General features: G+C 45.6%; 1 protein-coding gene across 1 annotated transcript in view; it reads right to left on the bottom strand.

Moving 5' to 3' along the window:
* Positions 1–19,559, bottom strand: part of ADAMTS10 (ADAM metallopeptidase with thrombospondin type 1 motif 10) — a 932,646-nt gene that overhangs the window by 49,266 nt on the left and 863,821 nt on the right. The window contains exon 21 of the mRNA XM_069649542.1: positions 9,020–9,149. Coding sequence (XP_069505643.1) covers positions 9,020–9,149 — 130 coding nt within the window. The remainder of the gene's footprint in view (positions 1–9,019; positions 9,150–19,559) is intronic.

Below are 19,559 nucleotides of genomic sequence, written 5' to 3'. Positions count from 1 at the left end.
AGTAGAACATTGTTATTTTGGGGGGAGATGTCGACCCAGCCGGACCATAAAATGATCCAAAAGATGGATTGAAGAAATGGGAAAGACCATTGTTATTTTGGGGGGGAGGGGGTGTGACGTTGTGCCATGGAGAGACACGTGATGTGGTGGCACATGGAATTGCCATATTCTTGTGACAATTAGGGATGAGGGAAGGCATGAGGAACTAAACGGCAGTTAATGCCAGCCCAGATAACTGTGTGGTCTCAGTTATTGTGCTGCGCCTGAATACCTGGTGGCCCACGCAGTGCGGCGGAACAGATTTGACTCGTATATTTCTAAAACTGATCATCCCCTATGTTATTGTGCCTCACACGTCATACCTACCAGCATTTGAAACTGTGCAAGCCACCTGTATTAAGTGCTACATAATATGTTTTGCAAAAGCCGGACTACAGTACACCAACTGCCTTTTTACAAGCAAGGAACAGAACCATCACAAATGGGTGACACTTGACCCAATAAAAATAAAAAAAGTCATGTTTTCGATCATAACACAATGAACAAAACTGTACATTTAATGATTGGGCTCTGAAAGGAAATTATCATAGAACCAATGTAAAGCAGTTTACAAAATAATCAAGTGATCAAACAGTCATTTAGCCGAACATTAGAGAATTTGATTTGAAGCCAGTGGACCTAGAAATTGGTAGAATGTTGTTGCAATATGGGGCATATTCACAAAATTGTTACTATGAGTACCTATGGGTTGATCCTGGAGGCGGAAAAATGGTTCGCAAAGTGGTTAGTATGAGTAATGCTGACTTATTACTGACTAACTTCTAGCACTTGTAGTAAGTCAAGATTAAAAAGTTGTTCGTCATAGTAACTTCTTTGTGAATCGGGAAGCCCCACCAGTAGAGGAGTATGGAAAAGGCTATTTTGTTGTTACTCATAGAAAATTGGCCCCAATATATATATAGCACTGAAGGAACAAGTTACTTACCTGTAACTATTGTTCTCCAGCATGGGTCTGGCATGGATTCACATGCTCATGAATATTCCCCGTCGTCAGGCCGGGAATCCTCGGTAAAGAACAAATCAGTATCAGTTTAGTTTCTGGTCTGTCTTTCTTAGTAGTAACCAATCACTGGTCTCTGGGTCATACTGCCCCCAGCCAATGACTGCCCCCTCCCTAAGCCCCGCCTCTGGCAGCCATCCTCAGACTTGGTAGCACGTAAAGTGGCAGTATGGCCAAGTGAAGAGATGCAGAGGGGTAGGAGGGAGGGGTTGCATGTGAATCCATGCTAGACCCATGCTGGAGAACAACAGTTACAGGTAAGTAACTTGTTCCTTCTCCAGCATGGGGTCTGGCATGGATTCACATGCTCATGAATATAAGAATACATAGCAGTACACACATGCACAACCACGGGAGGTGGCAAAGGCTCAATATTAAGCATTACATCAAAACTCAACATTAAGCATTTCTTACCTCCTCACCAGGCTCACCTTAAGCGAACAAGTTGCGCAGCACTGCTTGGCCGACCCTGGACTCCTCCCTGGAACCCCGGTCGACGCAGTAGAACGCCGTGAAGGTGTGCGTCGACCTCCACGTAGCAGCCCTGCAGATGTCCAGCAGGGACACACCAGACAAGAACGCTGTGGTAGCAGCGACCGCTCTGGTCGAATGGGCTCTCGGACACCCGGGCAACGGTCGGTTCGCCAACCAATGACAGTGCATGATGCAGCCGGAGAGCCATCTGGAAATCGAAGTCTTCGACAGAGCCTTCCCTTGGTTCACAGGTCCAAAGCTCACAAACAGCTGTGATGTCCTCCGAAAACTCTTTGTTCGGTCCACGTAGAACTACAGCGCTCTAGCTACATCCAGCGAGTGCAAAGTCCTCTCGGCCGGCGACGAAGGCGACGGAAAAAGACTGGTAACACCAAGGGCTCGTTGAGATGGAAGTCCGACGGCACCTTGGGCATGAAGGAGGGGTGCGTCCTCAGCACTACCCTCGTATCGTGAAAGGTCAGGTATGGAGGCTTGCAGGATAGCGCCTGGATCTCTCCCACGCGTCGTGCGGAGGTGATGGCCACGAGGAACGCTGAACGGGGCTGAATGCAACGGCTCGAATGGCGGACCCATTAGCCTGGTCAGCACCACGTTGAGCTCCCATGCCAGGGCTGGTGCCTTCACCGGCGGGAATGATCGAAACAGTCCTTTCATAAATTCCTTAACCAGGCGATGAGACCACAGGGATGACCGCCCTGTAGTCCTGGTGTATTGGGAAATCGCTGCCAGGTGCATCTTGATTGAAGCATGAGATAGTCCAGATTTTGCTAGCGACAAAAGGTATGGCAATACTTGAGGGGCCGTAATCCGCAGAGGGTTAATCTTCTGTGCGCCGCACCAGATAGAGAACCTCTTCCACTTATGTCCGTAGCACTTGAGAGTTGAGGACGCCCTAGCCTTCGCAAGAACCTCTCTGCAGTCGGCCGGGATATCGTATCCTCCAAACTCTAGTGCCGCAGGAGCCAGGCCTGCAAGTTCAGCGACTCTGGGTCGTGATGAAGAATTGCGCCTCCTTCTCTGGAGAGAAGATCTGCGCCCGTCGACAGTTTGACTGGTGGGGACCGGGAACCAGATCTGTCTCGGCCACGCTGGTGCGACGAGGATCATTCTGCACCGGGACCTCTTGAGCTGGTTGATGAGTCGGAGCAGCAACAGCAACGGAGGAAACGCATAAAGGAACAGGCTGTCCCAGGGGATCGAGAAAGCATCGCCCATGCTCCTCGGTTGGGGAAACCTGCTGCCGAACCTCTGGCACTTGGAGTTCGTCGCCGTCGCGAACAGGTCGATCTGGGGTTTGCCCCATCGCTGAAAGAGTCGGTCCACTTGATCCTGGCGTAGTTCCCACTCCTGGCACGAGCGCAGCTCTCTGCTGAGTGAGTCGGCGATGGTGTTTTTCATCCCTGCCAGATGAAACGGCACCAGAAACATCCCTTGAGCAACGGCCCAATGCCACAGGTCCTGGGTTTCCTTGGATAGGGCCGGGGATCTGGTTCCACCCTGCTTCCGGATGTAGAACATTGTGGTGGTGTTGTCGGTGAAGATCCTCACACCTTGCCCTTGAGGGACGGGAGAAAGGACCTGAGGGCCCAGAACACTGCCCGGAGCTCCAGGATGTTGATGTGGAGCGGCTTCTCCTCCGGGAGCCAAAGGCCTCTCGCGTGAAGATCTCCGGTGTGGGCTCCCCACCCCTCCAGGGAGGCATCCGTCGTCACCGTCGCCTGGTGGGCCGGGGTCTGAAAGTCTGTCCCCGACGCTAGATGAGCACGGGTGCCCCACCACCGGATTGCTCGTCAGAAGGTCTTGTTGAGAGTGATCCTGTCCTCGAAACTGCCCGTCGCTTGAATCCAGCGGGCGTCGAGGAACTCCTGTAGAGGGCGCATCTGAAGCCTGTACAGGCGCAAGAGATAAATACAAGAGGACATCATCCCGAGGAGGGACTTGATGGACCTCACTCTGGCCACGTCCGTGGCCAGCAGACGCTGCACCTTGCCTAGGATGGCCTTTGTCCTTTCCTCCGACGGCGAGGCCAGACGCTCCACTGTGTCGAGCTTGGCTCCCAGAAACAGTGCGATTGTGTACAAAGAGTGGGGGTGTCCTGACTGGAAAAGTCTAAGCCGACTGCCGCTTATTAATTGCAGCCTAGGTTTAACGACAATGTGTTATCCTTGGATATCACCATTTGTGTATTTACCAAGGACAGCGGTACATAAGAGAACCATAATAATCCACTTGTGCTAGACCATTAGTCTGTAAAAGAACAGCTTTTATTAAGTGACTGTCCTTGTTCTTTTACATATTTTTTGTAAAGAAATTATAAGCACAAAATATACAGGTGTACATTTTTTCACCAAAGTCACATATACAAAATGTAAACAAATATAAAACTAAATAGAGAAAAATGTAGAAAAAAGAAGAAAAGACATGTAGCAAAAGATAGGACAAAGTCATACATGTGCATTCTAACAGAAGTATAACGACATTCTGTTGCTGCTACTACATTTCATTTTTCTAATTGTAGACAGTTATCCTCGAAGGTAAAAGCCCTTGGATAGGTCTAACTAAGCCAGGCTAAAGGGTGACCAAAAAATATATAGTTGATCGACGTCCCTGAAATGAATCTCTACTTGGATCTGGGGGGGACCCCGCCACACCACAAGGGTAAGGGAGTCCCAGGACGTTTCGGCCTTAGTGGGTCACAGCCTTCTTCATGGAACCAAGGAGTGGAGTACCCTGTAGGAGACGCAGACTCCCTCCATCTACTTTCCATTCTCAAGTCGAACACACCTTGTAGTTCCGTTCATTTCAGTTTAGGATAACTAGATCACGGGACATGAGGCAATGGACAGTGCGACTTGAGAGGAGACCAGGTGGGACTTGGGGAAGTTGATGGAGAACCCAGGTCCGTGAGCAGCTGGACGGTCTTCGCTGTGTGTTCTACGGCAAGCTCCCTTGTCCTTGCGCGGATGAGCCAATCGTCCAGGTAGGGGTAGACGTGGATCCCCTGCAGGCGCAGCCGCGCGGCCACTGGAGCGAGACACTTGGTGAAAACCCTGGGTGCCGACTTCAATCTGAACAGGAGGGCCTTGAACTGGTAGTGCCGCCCTTGGACCACGAACCTGAGGAACTTCCGGTGCCCTTTTAGAATGGGAATGTTAAAGTATGCATCCTCCAAATCCAACGACGACATGAAATCGCCCTCCTCCAGCTGCCCCAGCACGCGCTGGAGGGTGACCATCCGGAAATTCTGTGCCTTGATGTACTTGTTCAGTCGTCGCAGGTCTAGGATGGGACGCCACCCTCCTGTCTTCTTTTTCACGAGGAAGTACCTTGAGTATAGGAGCCCCGGAGCCTCTTTGGGACAAGCTCAATGGCACCTTTCTTGAGCATCGCCCTTACCTCCAACAACAGTTGAGGGACGTGGTTTTCTTTCCTGGCCACGGGAGGAATGCGGGGGCACTTTTTTAGAAATTCTAGGGCGTGCCCCTGGGCCAGGGCGTCCAGCACCCAACGGTCGGTGGAGATGGACTCCCACACGCTGATGAACTTCGCCAGCCGGCCTCCCACCGGGGTTCTTCGGTGGGGGCCCGACACCACGGTTGGCTCAATCTTGCTTGGAGGACGCCTTGCCGCCTTCGCCTCCCTGGCGACGACGGCGAGATCCACCCAACTTGCCTCGTCCTCTATAGGCTTCCTGCGACGAGGAGCGGGCCGCTTGGCGGTACGTAGAGGAGCCACCGCCAAATCCCTTGGAGGCACCCTGCTTGCCTCCGGGGCTCCGAAAGGACGGTCTTCGTTGCTGGAGAACTCCTAGGGCCTTAGCTGTCTCTGTGTCCGCCTTGATGGCTTGGAGGGACTCATACACCGTTTCCCAAACAGGTTGTTCCTGTCGAACGGCATGTCCAAAACCTTGGCTTGTACGTCCTGGCGGAAATCCGTCGCCTTGAGCCACCCTCGTCGTCTGAGGCAAACGCTGTTGCCTAGCTGGCGGAAACCGGTGTCGGCAATGTCCGTTGCCACCGTTATGGCGTGGTCCGACGCCACCACGCCTTCCTGCAAGATCTCCAGGGCCTCAGCCCTCTTGTCTGATAGGAAGTCCAACAGGGGGGCGATCTTGTACCATAACTCCCTGTCGTAGCGGGCCACGATCGCGAGGGCGCTGGAGAGGATGCGCCCTGCCTGGCAGCCGAGGAACCCGACCGTTCGGCGCTCCCGGTGCCTGCGGACTCGCAGTGCTTTGCCTTCTGTTGGGCCCCATCGCCGGGGCGCCCTCACAGGACTTAGAAGACCGCTCAGACTTCTTCTTCTTCTCACCTGACGGTCTCTTTCCTTCCAGCCAGTTGGAGAGACGAAGGTGTCGGTCCCTGATGGTCCGTTCCGACATGTTCCCGCAAAACGCACAGTCCTTCTCCACGTGCGTTTTGTCCTCATGAAGGCAGTGGAGACATTTCGAGTGCTTGTCCTCCTTGAACACATTCTGCAGCTGGCATCCAGGGCAAACCCTGAACAGCTTTCCGGGCGTCGAGCTTCCTTTCTCCTGGGCCATGACCGGGTAGGCTGCAGAAACTTCTGGACTCCTCCAAGAAGCGTAACTCGACGAAAACCTCACCGGTGAGGGGCGTAGAAAATCCAAAACGGGTCCCTGTTGATCGGATGTAGACACGATAGAGCTTGAGGCTCTATTTGACCGAATAATTTGAAAATCTCTTTGAAAAAGCGCGAAAACGCAGCAGAAGCTCGAGAGCTAAACACGAGGACTCCCAACACTTGAGCATGCGGTAAAAATCTGAGGATGGCTGCCAGAGGCGGGGCTTAGGGAGAGGGCAGTCATTGGCTGGGGGCAGTATGACCCAGAGACCAGTGATTGGTTACTACTAAGAAAGACAGATCAGAAACGAAACTGATACTGATTTTTTTCTTTACCGAGGATTCCCGGCCTGATGACGGGGAATATTCATGAGCATGTGAATCCATGCCAGACCCCATGCTGGAGAATGAACTGAAATATAGTTTACCAAAACAGATATAGAGGGAATCGTTGATTAAGGTACATGTTAATATTATATATCTTTATATAAATATATATTTATGTGCATATAATTTATGTGCACATATTGTATCCGTGGCTAAAACAGGGATCTGTCTAAAGAGGCATACCAGGTGTCGCAAATGGAAGTGCTATCATTACCAAAGCATACTATTTGAATTCTGCACCAGACGTACAGACAATGGTACGTTTTTAAGGTGTGAACTACTCTCCGTAGAGGGTATAGAAAAGAACCTGTTCATAAATATCCACACATGCATAAAATATGATGAAAATATATTTCACTGTATTTAGAACAGCTGTATGATAGCAGCCATCTGTGAAAAATACCCGTTGTGTTAAACATCTAGGTGAAGGCCTTGATCAATATAACAAAAAATAACAAAGTGAGATTAGCAAGAATACAAAGAGTGATAACATGGGAAAGGACTGCACGTACATCTCTATCGAATTGCTGCAATTACATGAAGTCATTTTAAGTTATGGAAAATGATGCATCACACTGGAGGTATTTACATAGGATTACAAAAAGTGTTGAACCACTGCCTGGAATATTTTGATTTTGGCAGTGACCTGTGTATATCTACTCTGTGACCTAAAAAGGTGATACCACAGCTTACCGACATGCTATGAGACATGACATCCTACCAGAGAAATGCACACGACTGAAGCATTACCTAAATATGTTAACATGATAAGGAGTTCATAACATTTTGGGATAAGCAGAAAGATTGACCTAAAACAAAGTTCACCCAGCCAGTAAGGAGAGCATTACTCCCTCTGGTTCAGACGGAAGCCTTTTTCTTTAACACAGAGACGCAACATACTGTGCTAGAATTGGATGAGCCCACCGATGAGGCAGGGTGAGGTTCAGCAGGTCACAATCGATTTTGATTCCATTGAGTAATAAAAAACAAAATCCACTCTGACATAATCCATGTGAACTGCGGGTGAAGAGGAAACATGCACGGTGCACTGGGCGGGCTACAAAGGCGGTCAAATTCAAGAGCTCTGCTTTTCATCATTCAAATTTGGATCCAAAATGGATCCATTCACAGCGCAGCCGCTGACTTACTGGGTTCCAGCTCATTGCCCCCGATAAAACGTCCCATCCACTACGCTTTGTGATCAAGTTAAAAACATGAGTCATAAACATTGGGTGCCAAGTGATTTGTCTCATGATTAATAGCTTCAAGGCTGCCATGGTGGTGTAGACATTATGAGATAACATAGCATTGATCACACTCTAACATAACATCGGATAGCATACATGACACAATGGCAGTCTCTGATAGTGGCACTCTGACATAGATGATGACAGTGTGGTACAGCAGAGATGTCAATATGATGCAAAAGATAATGTAATGACATAGCTTCTCATCTCAATTTTCCACAGCATGAAACTACTACATTCCAAGATGTGACACAACATAGGCTGATATGCGCTTGCACTAAGACAGGGGTCGCAACTTTTTGCTGTTGAGATGTTTTGGACTACAACTTCTACTTGCCCTGGCCAGCATAGCCAATGGTGAGGGATCATGGGAGTCATAGCTCAAGACATCTGGAGAACCACAGTTCGCAGACCACAGCACTAGGACAAAGCAGACATGTCATTTGAACAGTTGACAAAATGCTTTGAAATAGCATGACATGTCACTGAGACAGCTTGCATGACATTATAGCAGACATGATGCTATGACATAGTATACAACCTATGACACTGATGAAGCAGGTATGATACTATGAACCATTAGACATACAACATTGCTACCTCTTGACATGTGATGACAGGGATATACCATGAAAAACACACACTATGATAGACACAACAGGAAATAACATTGCATAAATGATACCATAGTATAGCAGAACAGGACAAGGACACATCAGACTGCAATCACTTTATCTGTCTTCTAGTCTCTTTTATGAAGTAGTGGACTTCTTAGGTGTTTTTTCTGAAGTTCTGAAGAAACGCTTTTTTCTTGGATTTGTGTGGCAGGCTTTTCGAAATGTTTGAAGTCACAATACCTCAGGCACTTTCCTTTTGAGGGAAATACAACTACAATGTGGGTTCAAAACAAAGGGGTGCGTTCTTTTGTGCTTTGCATAGGTATTCGAGGCAGATTGAAACTTCACAGGAGGTCATGTTGTAAAAGTCTGACTCCGGAATATGGTTCAGCAAATTAGTTTCATGTTTTAAGCATGAACATGATTGGCTTACACTGTAAAATTCTGATTGTTCCCGAAACTACATATATTGGGAGTTTGGACACCAGGATTGTATTTGTAAATTTCAAGACGATCAGTCTTTTTCAGTAATCAATTTGTGACAAATGTAAATACGTTTTGCAAATGTCTTAAGTTAAAGCACTAAGAACCTTAGTCAGCAGTATAGATGAAACGTTCCTTGTACTTACTCTGGGGGGCAGGGTTCCGTGTTACATGACTTTTGCTTATCAGGTAATCTGGTGTCAGGATCGCAGTAATGATTAAGCACTGTGGAACCGTCGACCAGTTTCTTGCACACCACAACCTGCTCCTGATGACCTGCAAGAAAGCAACGCCACTTTTAAATAATGCCAGTTTTTGAGGATTTACATACATTTTAAGTAGTGGTGCAGCACTGCTCCTTTTAAATAATGAATGCGTTGAACAGGGTCGCCCAAAATAACAAAGCAGGGCTCAGCGACTCCCATATAACGGACTTCTCAAAATTCCATGTTTTCAAACCTAGTGCTGCTGGGAAACGTCTGCCGAGAGCTTCCTGGTCAGTTGCTATTGTTACAACCCTAATATATCATTATCAGATATAATTGGAGAAAAAAAAACTATAGGCCAAATGTATTACATTACCCTTAGGAAAGGCATCAAAATAGAGCATTCTACGATATGGGAACATTTGAATAGGAATTCATTTTTGACCCAAGGGTTCAGGACTGACCATGCCTCACAAAAGCATCCCGAGGAGCAAATTCAAACCCAGTTGTGCAGGGAAGACATTGGTGAAAGCTTCCAGGTCAGATGCATTGATACAACACCACATATTGGTGTTGTATCAATACATTTGACAACCATTACAATCCATTAAACACATTTTAAATTCAAACAGATAATAAACCAAATGTGTTAGATTCCAAGCTTTAAAACAAACTCGTTTGGAAGTAGATCCCAAAAGAAAACAGAATACATTTTAATTTGGCATTGATGTTACCCCATATGCACATGGAGAGCCTCTACATTTGTGTGACGATTAGCAGCCTAAGCCTTTTAAAGAGAAGAGCCGACATAGCTGCATGCCACTAGGGCAAAGGCTGTGTTTAACAATACAAAGAAAATATAACTAAATGTGAGGTACATATTTGAATCAGCTCAATTCCATATCAGGAGCTGAGGGAGCCAGGAGCCAGAAACGCTGCCCGACTTTAGATTGTCTGCTCGAATCTACTAGGGTAAGTGCTTACATGGCGCCCTGCTAAGCATTATACCGTGCTACTTGTATAGAATTCCGTAACGCTCACATGCGCTTGGGATGATCGCTTGACCCGCCCGCTGCCACCCCACTCCGATCGTTCCCCTGACAACAACCTTCCGGCAACACTGACTAGCTCCTCTTTACACTCAGTTCGGATGCCCCACCATCTGGTATACTACGGCAGTTTATCAATACTATACTCGCATTGTACCAATCTTGCACCTGATCTGGTATAACCATCCTGAAATAATACTTAATCGTGACCCACCTACGGGTGACTCAGCTTTGTCAGCATTGTGTGTTACATTGTCCTGGAAGACCCACGCTACCACAAACACAACTGTATCTGCATGATAACCTTGCCCGGGTGAATTTCAGATTATGCATGTGAACTGCTGCTTTTTAGCCCCAGTGCCAAAATTGAACTCGGATGTGTTACTGTCCTGGGTTTCGAGCTACTGCCTCTCTAGCCCACTGACAAACCGAATCTAGATGTGCTACTACCTCTGTACTGAACTGTTGCCCGCTAGAACTTAGTGCAAAATGTGCTTCTATGTGTGCTACTACACACATAATGAAATACTGCTTGTTAGACCTCAATGTTAAAACTGAATTTAGGAGGGCTACTGCCATGGTATCTGAACTGCTGCTTGTTAGACCCTAATGATAAATCGAATCTAGATGTGCCAATGGCCATGTTCTGAACTATTGTCTATCAGCCCTAGTGATAAGTCGAAATTAGATGTGCCAATTCCCATGTTTGAACTGCTGTTTATCAGACTTTAGTGATAAATCGAATCTAGATGTGCCAATGCCCATGTTTGAACTGCTGTTTATCAGACTTTAGTGATAAATCGAATCTAGATGTGCCAATGCCCATGTTATGAACTGCTGTTTATTAGATTTTAGCGACATAACTGAATTTAGGTGTGCTACTGCCCTGCACCCGAATTGCTGCCTCCTCAGACCCAGGTGCTATATGACTGCATGCCCACTGCCAACAATTACCCCACACTAATCTTATCCTGCCCACGCACACAATGTATCTCCACACACTCTATACTGTGCTACTAAGATTACTTCTCTATACTATGAATATCCAATACCCCATCACGTCACTAAACTCACTTGTACACGAGTCGCCACCTAATCCTCACAAACTTACTGACATGATTACCACACCCTGCACTGTCCTCCAGAGGAATCTCAAATTACGTGCAAGGCTCCCAAGGCTTTACCCACCCTTTAACCAAAGTAGCTCACAGCAAGGCTACCACGAGCCCCCATAGCCCCACCCAGCATCCTCTTCAACTAAACAGTAGACTCTACTGCGAATCTATTCATGCCCAGAAAAGCATGCATAAATCCTCAATATCACTTTCAAAACCAGTACAACCTGGGACCAAGGGAGCACTGATAAATGCCCGCTCTATGGTAGCCCACGCAACAGACATTGCAGACCTGCTCTACAATGAAGACTTAGACTTCTTAGCTATTACTGAATCCTGGCTACACCCAACAGCAGGCCCGGCAATTATGCTAGCCATTCCAGATGACTATACTCTATTAAGACTTGATCGTACCACCACTCGAGGCGGAGGTCTTGCCATTATAGCTAAAACTAAATTCCCCTTGATTATTGAGACACCATCCAATGCAGGATCCTGTGAATCCTTAACTGCAAAACTAACCATATCTAATACACAATCTCTTTCCATCAACCTCATTTACCGACCACCTGGCCCCTTAGGGTCATTTGAAGAAGACCTTACTAACATCCTATCCAACAATCTCAAGAACTCCTCACAAAACATCTTATTAGGAGACCTTAACCTGGGTTTTAGCGACCCCACAGATGCTAATGCCATAATAATTAATAATACCTTAGAGGAACTGGGATTTACCCAGAAGATCACGCAGCCCACTCATACCAAAGGTAGAACTCTGGACTGGCTAGCTGCGCATAACTGCCCACTCCTGATCTCTTCTATACTTCCACAGCCTTGGACCGATCACTACTTGATCTCGTTTACCCTAGAGTCGACACCAGCGCAAACAGAGAGTATAGCTCCAGCTGTCCAGACCAGAAATAAAAAGTTACCCCTGAAAATCTGATCACATTGATCGCACCGACCTTGAACGCCATCCCAGACCACACAGATCCCTTTATGATGGTAGACATATACAATAAAGTCATGCTCTCATCTCTTGATACCATAGCTACATTGCAGCTGAAAAAGAGCAAACCTAGAAAACACATCAACTCCTGGTTCCTGGTTTCCTTCCCATCTTAAAATCCTCAGACAGGAAAAGCGACGCTGTGAAAAAATCTGGTGATCACATCCTTCCGATAAAAATAAGAATAACCTGAGTAGACTAGCCTCCCATTACAAAAAAGAAATTATCCTGGCCAAACAAAGGTCCTACAGCACCCGAATCCTACAAGCCAAATCCAAAACCAGAGAGCTCTTTACTATACTAAAAGAGGTTGAATCTCCTATCCAAGCTCCTGACTCATGCCTCAAGGATAAAACTGGTGCACGGGTATACAAAATGCCTTAGCCAATAAAATCTCCTCCCTCAAGACAAAGATAAACACTAAAAAGACTCCCTTCTCTATACTACTAGACCTAGTAGTCTCATCCCTAAAAAGACTCACTCTATGCAGGCGCACCCCCATGCGCACACTCCCGACTTTAACTTCCACAAAGTATCTACCAAAGAGGTAACTGCCATGGGGACCTATGCCCGGCACAACTGATTAAGGACGCGGCTCGTGATCTTGCACCATTTATTACCAAATTAATAAATGCGTCATTCACATCAGGCACCGTACCTAACAATCTGAAACAATCATGGGTCCTCCCCCTGCTCAAAAAACCGAATCTAGACCCTTCTACTCCCACTAACTACCGCCCCATCACCACAGTACCGTTCCTTCTTAAAATCCTCGATAAAATAGCATATCAACAAATCCAACATCACCTCGAGCACTTCCAGGTCTTAGGAGTCGGACAGTCGGGCTTCAGGCCACAACATGGCACCGAAACTGCACTCATAGACCTTAAGGCACAGATAGATGAGCTGAGAGATCAGGGTACGACTGCACTACTGCTACTTCTTGATCTCTCAGCTGCCTTTGACCTGGTCGACCACAAGATCTTATGTGACCACCTTCAAAAAGCAGCCCACTTCTCTCAAGAGGCTACTGACTGGATCCAATCCTTTCTAAATAACCGCACAATGAGAGTCTTCTCCCTACTAGCAGCCGCTGACCCAACGCCTATCACCTGGGATGTGCCCCAGGGATCATGCGTTTCCCCGACATTGTTCAACATATTCACAAAGCCCCTTTTTGATGATCTAGATGGTCTGGGTATCACCTATACTAATTATGCCGATGATACCCATATCCTCATCCTGCTGACGGGGGATTATGACAAGGATTTGGCCTTCGTCAATAGAGTGTACCTCATTATTCAGGCATGGATGGCCTTACACGGTCTATGCCTGAATGATGACAAAACAGAACTCCTCATTCTAGGATCCTCACATAACCTTAGCAAATTTGACCAAAACTACTCCTCTTTCATAATTGTCAACAATAAGATTACGGTAGCCGAGATGGTCAAAACCCTCGGCTTCTACCTAGACTCAAATCTCACCTTCAAAAAAACAAGTTAATCCTATGGCTTCCGCCACATCTTACACATGCAAACTTATCAGAGCAGCTAAACCTTTTCTCTCTCCATCCAATTGCATCACACTAGCCAGGGCGTTGATCCTATCAAAGTTGGACTATTGCAACACACTATATGTAGGCTGTAACAAATATATTACCAACAAAATACAGATCCTCCAAAATAATGCCCTTAGAGCGGCCCGCAGTATCCCGAAGAAAGCCCACATTTCTGACTCCAGAAGATCCGTCAACTGGCTATCCACTAAAGACAACATATTCCTTAAATCGGTATCCCTGACTCATAAATGCCTCCACCAAGCAGCCCCTCAATACCTTATCACTAGATTCTCCAGACCAACTTCCTCTCGCCCCTCTAGAATAGCCAACTCTAACCTCCTCCTGGTGCCTGGTTTAAACGCACAATGTCTGGAGGGAACAGCTTCCTGGTAAAAGCAGCACAATTCTGGAACTCCCTTCCTCCTACTTGCAGGGAGGACCTTCCCTACCGCCAATTCAGATCCAAGACCATCCTTTGGCTCAAGGCCCACGATACATAACGCCAGCCTGCTCTCTTGTTACCCGGATGCCCCACACCACTACGTTTGTAAATTATGTACATTTAGGTTGTCAACTGCGCGGCGCAGATACCTTTCACAAGACAACCGGCATCTTGTATATAATATTGTTTATATTGTTTATCGCTGTAACTTATGCCTCTTTGGCGTGTATTGTTTCTTTATGACGCGTCCAGCACTGTAACCACAGCTGGACCTCAAACCTCTGTATGTAACCAAGCTTTGCAATCCTCATGATGCTTCTGCGCCTTGCTACCTCTGGGTTAGGTGCACAATATAAATAAATAAAATAAAATAAATGTGCTTGTATTTTTAAGAGGAAAGCAATGTCAAAACGTTCAGAGGTCTAGTGAGCAGGTAATGGTCACTTGAATTGGCTGAGACCTCAAACAGCCTCCTAATCGTGACATGGCAGAGCAATATGTTTGCTTGTTATGGCGACAGTTACATGAAGGCTGTCTGAAAATTCAGGAATGTATTTTGATTCTGAATATTTAGGTCTGATTTATGTCGGAGGTCTGAACAAGAAATAATAAGGGAAAGGGAAATGTCAGTCCAATTTAATCATAGTTCCCTATGGGGAGGGCTACATCACAACTTAACACAACCACATATCACATGGTAAAATACATTGTGCCAACTGAGGAAGATTCTAGTGGAAATGAGTAAATGAAGATAACCTATCACAGACTCTGTCCAATCTAAAACTGCCATGTCAAATGATGCTGCATGGGTGGAGTTAGTTGGCTATTTAAAGTCAAACACATAGTAAGAGTATTTTACAGGGGAACAGCGAAAGAAGAATGCCTGCCCGAAAGCAGAATAGTTGATAGGTTTCCATCACCTTCATTACGGTGGAACACCAATCTAATAATGCCTTTGCCAGAGAGAGCGGAATGCAGAAGCCTTTCCCAAAATAAAACTAGATTGCCTGAGAGGGATCTGGGAGCACTGGGACTGAAAGGAAGAGCTTAGATGGCAGAGTTGCCTTGAGATGTCGATGTCCCTGGCTGTCCTTGGCCTTTAAACCCAAAAGAGAGTATAATACCCCCAGAGCATTTAGATAAATGCCCCAAGAATTAATTATCCCCCATGTGTATGCAAATGTATTTTTAGAGAACCTCATTTACCAGTTATGTCAGTGAAGTGGAACTTGGCCTGCAAATGAAACTTTGTGGTAGCATATTTCAAATAGAGTGTCTTAGAATTCAACATTGTGCAGGGCACAGTTAACTCGGACAGTGACACATTTTTAATTCCCTAGGTTTCCACAGGAGAACATGATATCCGAGTTTGCAAGCACACTGTACATTTTGAATCACTGGAATCACTGATTTTCAGGCATTTATATGATTTTTGAACTGTGAAAACTATTTTATACTTAAAATAAAAATGTTGAGCAGTTTCTTACTCCTCAAAGTGGAATAGGGTAGAGGTTAGTATCTCTCCTTCATTCCCAAGAATGTACTGTCAATTTAAATAACCAAAGTTGTTTAATTAGAAGGATTCAGACATAAGTGGACATCTAGTGCCAATTTGGGTTAATTTGCTGAATCATTTTATCTTTTATAAGCTCCTGATTGTGTGACCCTGCAGTAGATCACGATATTGAAATCTCCCAAAAAATCTTCTATCCTGAACCCTAGCCTTTACAATACATCTTACTAAGTTAACCCTATCAAACATTCAATGTCCAAGCTACAAACCAACACTGGACAACATTTCAAAATGTATCTGTCCGATGTTAAACCAAAATGTTCTCGGATACCAATACTTGTAAATGTTTTCAGAGAAAACTGAATTGTGTTTAAAATAAATTCTAAGAATGCCTTAGTATTTTTTAATCCAACATACAATGACGATTGGTATGTTAATATTAAAGAGGATTTTACCTTTGTGCCTAAATAGTAATTTCTATTTGTTTTCATACATATGGATGTGGGAAAGTATTTGGAATGTAAACACTGGTAAGATAATTGCAGGCAGGTTGCATTTCTGACTTTGGCATGCTTGAAACATAGGGGATCACCTTTAAATTCTTGATTCATTATTTTAAGTACGACACAATATTAAGATTAAAAACAGCCTGTTTCTTTTCCAGAATGTGGAGTTGGATTGTTTTGGTTGTCTCCATACGAAGAATCAAATGCTAGAACATTGACTGTATTCCACATATATAAGTCAAAACAAACATATTGCAAGCACATCACACAGCCACACAATACTTCATCTACAAGACACTATATAATTGACAATCCTAATCTGCATGCTATCTCTTCGATCTATTTCATTGTATCAAAATGCATCCAAAAGATTACACGCATTACCCTTGGCTTCATCCCTGAATGTCTTTTCCCAATCCGTTCCCAACTCATCTAACATCTGGTCCCACTTTACCCCTCGATTATCCTCTTTTTATCTTTTCCTTTTCTTCCACAGACAACGGTCTAGATACCCAAGCCGCCAATACGTGGGCGAATCCTGGCACTGCAACCACGACAAAGGTGATTCTCCTCATTATAAAAGTTCCATAACATGAGTTTACATAACACAACTTTTTGGTAAACGTGTTGAGAAGGACAGGCTGAGAGTATTGAAAGATGGTTTATTAAGTAGGATCCTGCACCTACTAAATGTGTTTAATCAATATATCAATCACAGAAAAAAGTCTGTTTAATGGAGTATGCCTTTAAACATTCTAATTATAAATAACAATTCTACAGTACTATGTAGCATGTACACATGGAGATCAACGTACCCTAAGCGCTGTGTAAAATATTCATGTGTGTGCTCTAAGTACTGCAAACCTATTATTCTTTTTAAAAAATGTATTAAAAATAAACTCTTATTTATTTGTATTTATTTATTTGTACATTTGTGAACAGCGCACAAGGCCCATGGGCCTCAAGGCACCGATGTACCTCGTATCAATTAAACTACATTCTGTAACATGAAATTCAGCATTATAACGTACACAGGACCCATCATTCTGTATGTTATTAGAACCTCTGGTTGGACATTCGATTACCATAGGAACAGAAGATAAGCATGATATGGGGTGGGCAGGGATTTGGACAAATTGAAAATCTGGGAATTTAAGAAACACAGAACATTTGTTTAGACAAAGAATAGTTCGAAAAAGGAGATTTGTTTTTTCCCAAAACAAGTCACAAACAGATCAGAACTGGATTTGGCATATCAGAATGGGAAAGTATGCAAACTAATTGGCGTAGCATTAGTCGATGTGGGCCTTAGTTTTATACCACTAACGGAGGTCTGGATCAAGGCATAAACCAAAAGGAGCCCAGAGCTGTCAATAGAAAATCAAGTAATCCAACTAGGCAATGGGTATCAATTGAAAAGCTCTTTTCTAGATATTAAACAATTATTTATTTCTTAACATTTGTGAATCTATGATTTAAAATTGTCTGTAAATAATGTAAGTAAAATAGATAATATGATTGAATGTATACAGTCATGTTCAAGCAAAATGATATATCAAGTGTTCGAATAAAGGTCTAAACATAAAAAATAAAAAATAAACATATGATGATTTCTCCTAATTGCATTACGGTCAAACGGTCAAAATCATGTTGTACGACAAGGTGGGAATCATTCTTTACATAGTGCACTGTGTGAACGAGTGGAGGTTGGCACCCATTACAAAGAAACTAACAAAGGAGGAAGCGTGTCAACACAAATGGTCTTGAGAAATTAAGCAAGTGGGGGCATAGCACATTAAAATTACATGGTCTGATTCTGTGCCGGGCATGGTGTGGCGGAGCAAACCCCATTAGAACAAATTAGGTAAGGAACAAGTTACTTACCTGTAACTGTTGTTCTCCAGCATGGGTCATGAATATTCCCCCTCGTCAGGATGGGAATCCTCGGTAAAGAAAAAATCAGTATCAGTTTCGTTTCTGATCTGTCTTTCTTAGTAGTAACCAATCACTGATCTCTGGGTCATACTGCCCCCAGCCAATGACTGCCCTCTCCCTAAGCCCCGCCTCAGGCAGCCATCCTCAGATTTGGTAGCACGCCAAGTGGCAGTATGACCAAGTGAAGAGCCACAGAGGGGTAGGTGGGAGGGTTCGCATGTGAATCCATGCCAGACCCATGCTAGAGAACAACAGTTACAGGTAAGTAACTTGTTCCTTCTCCAGCATGGGGTCTGGCATGGATTCACATGCTCATGAATAAAAGAATACATAGCAGTATACACATGCACAACCACGGGAGGTGGCAAAGGCTCAACATTAAGCAATACAACAACTCAACATTAAGCATCTCTTACCTCCTCACCAGGCTCACCTTAAGCGAACAGGTTGCGCAGCACTGCTTGGCCGACCCTGGACTCCTCCCTGGAGTCCCGATCGACGCAGTAGAATCTTGTGAAGGTGTGCGTCGACCTCCACGTAGCAGCCCTGCAGATGTCCAGCAGGGGCACACCAGACAGGAACGCCGTGGTAGCAGCGATCGCTCTGGTCGAATGGGCTCTCGGACGGCCGGGCAGCGGTCGGTTTGCCAACCGGTGACAATGCATGATGCAGCCGGAGAGCCATCTGGAAATGGAAGTCTTCGAGAGAGCCTTCCCCTGATTCACAGACCCAAGTTCACAAACAGTTGTGACATCTTCCGAAAACTCTTCGTTCGGTCCACGTAGAACTTCAGCGCTCTAGCTACATCCAGCGAGTGCAAAGTCCTCTCGGCCGGCGTCAAAGGCGGCGGGAAGAAAACTGGTAACACCAAGAGCTTGTTGAGGTGGAAGTCCGACGGCACCTTGGGCATGAAGGAGGGGTGCGTCCTCAGCACCACCCTCGTGTCATGAAAAGTCAAGTATGGAGGCTTGCAAGATAGGGCCTGAATCTCTCCCACTCGTCGTGCAGAGGTGATGGCCACGAGGAACGCTGTCTTCCATGACAGGAACTTCAAAGGCGCCGAATGCATAGGCTCGAATGGGGCTCCCATGAGCCTGGTCAGCACCACATTAAGCTCCCACGCCGGGGCAGGAGCCTTCACCGGCGGGAATGATCGGAATAGTCCCTTCATAAATTCCTTCACCAGGCGATGAGACCACAAGGACGCCCGTCCCATAGTCCTGGTATATCGGGAGATGGCAGCCAGATGTATTTTTATGGAGGCGTGAGCCAGTCCAGCTTTGGCCAGCGACAGTAGGTACGGCAGCACTTGAGGGGCCGTAATCCACAGAGGGTTAAACTTGCACGGCA

This window comes from Ambystoma mexicanum, chromosome 1p, assembly GCF_040938575.1.
Source record: "Ambystoma mexicanum isolate Mex_15411 chromosome 1p, UKY_AmexF1_1, whole genome shotgun sequence".
Lineage (NCBI taxonomy): Eukaryota > Metazoa > Chordata > Amphibia > Caudata > Ambystomatidae > Ambystoma > Ambystoma mexicanum.
This window is presented reverse-complemented; position numbering and strand designations above follow the sequence as displayed.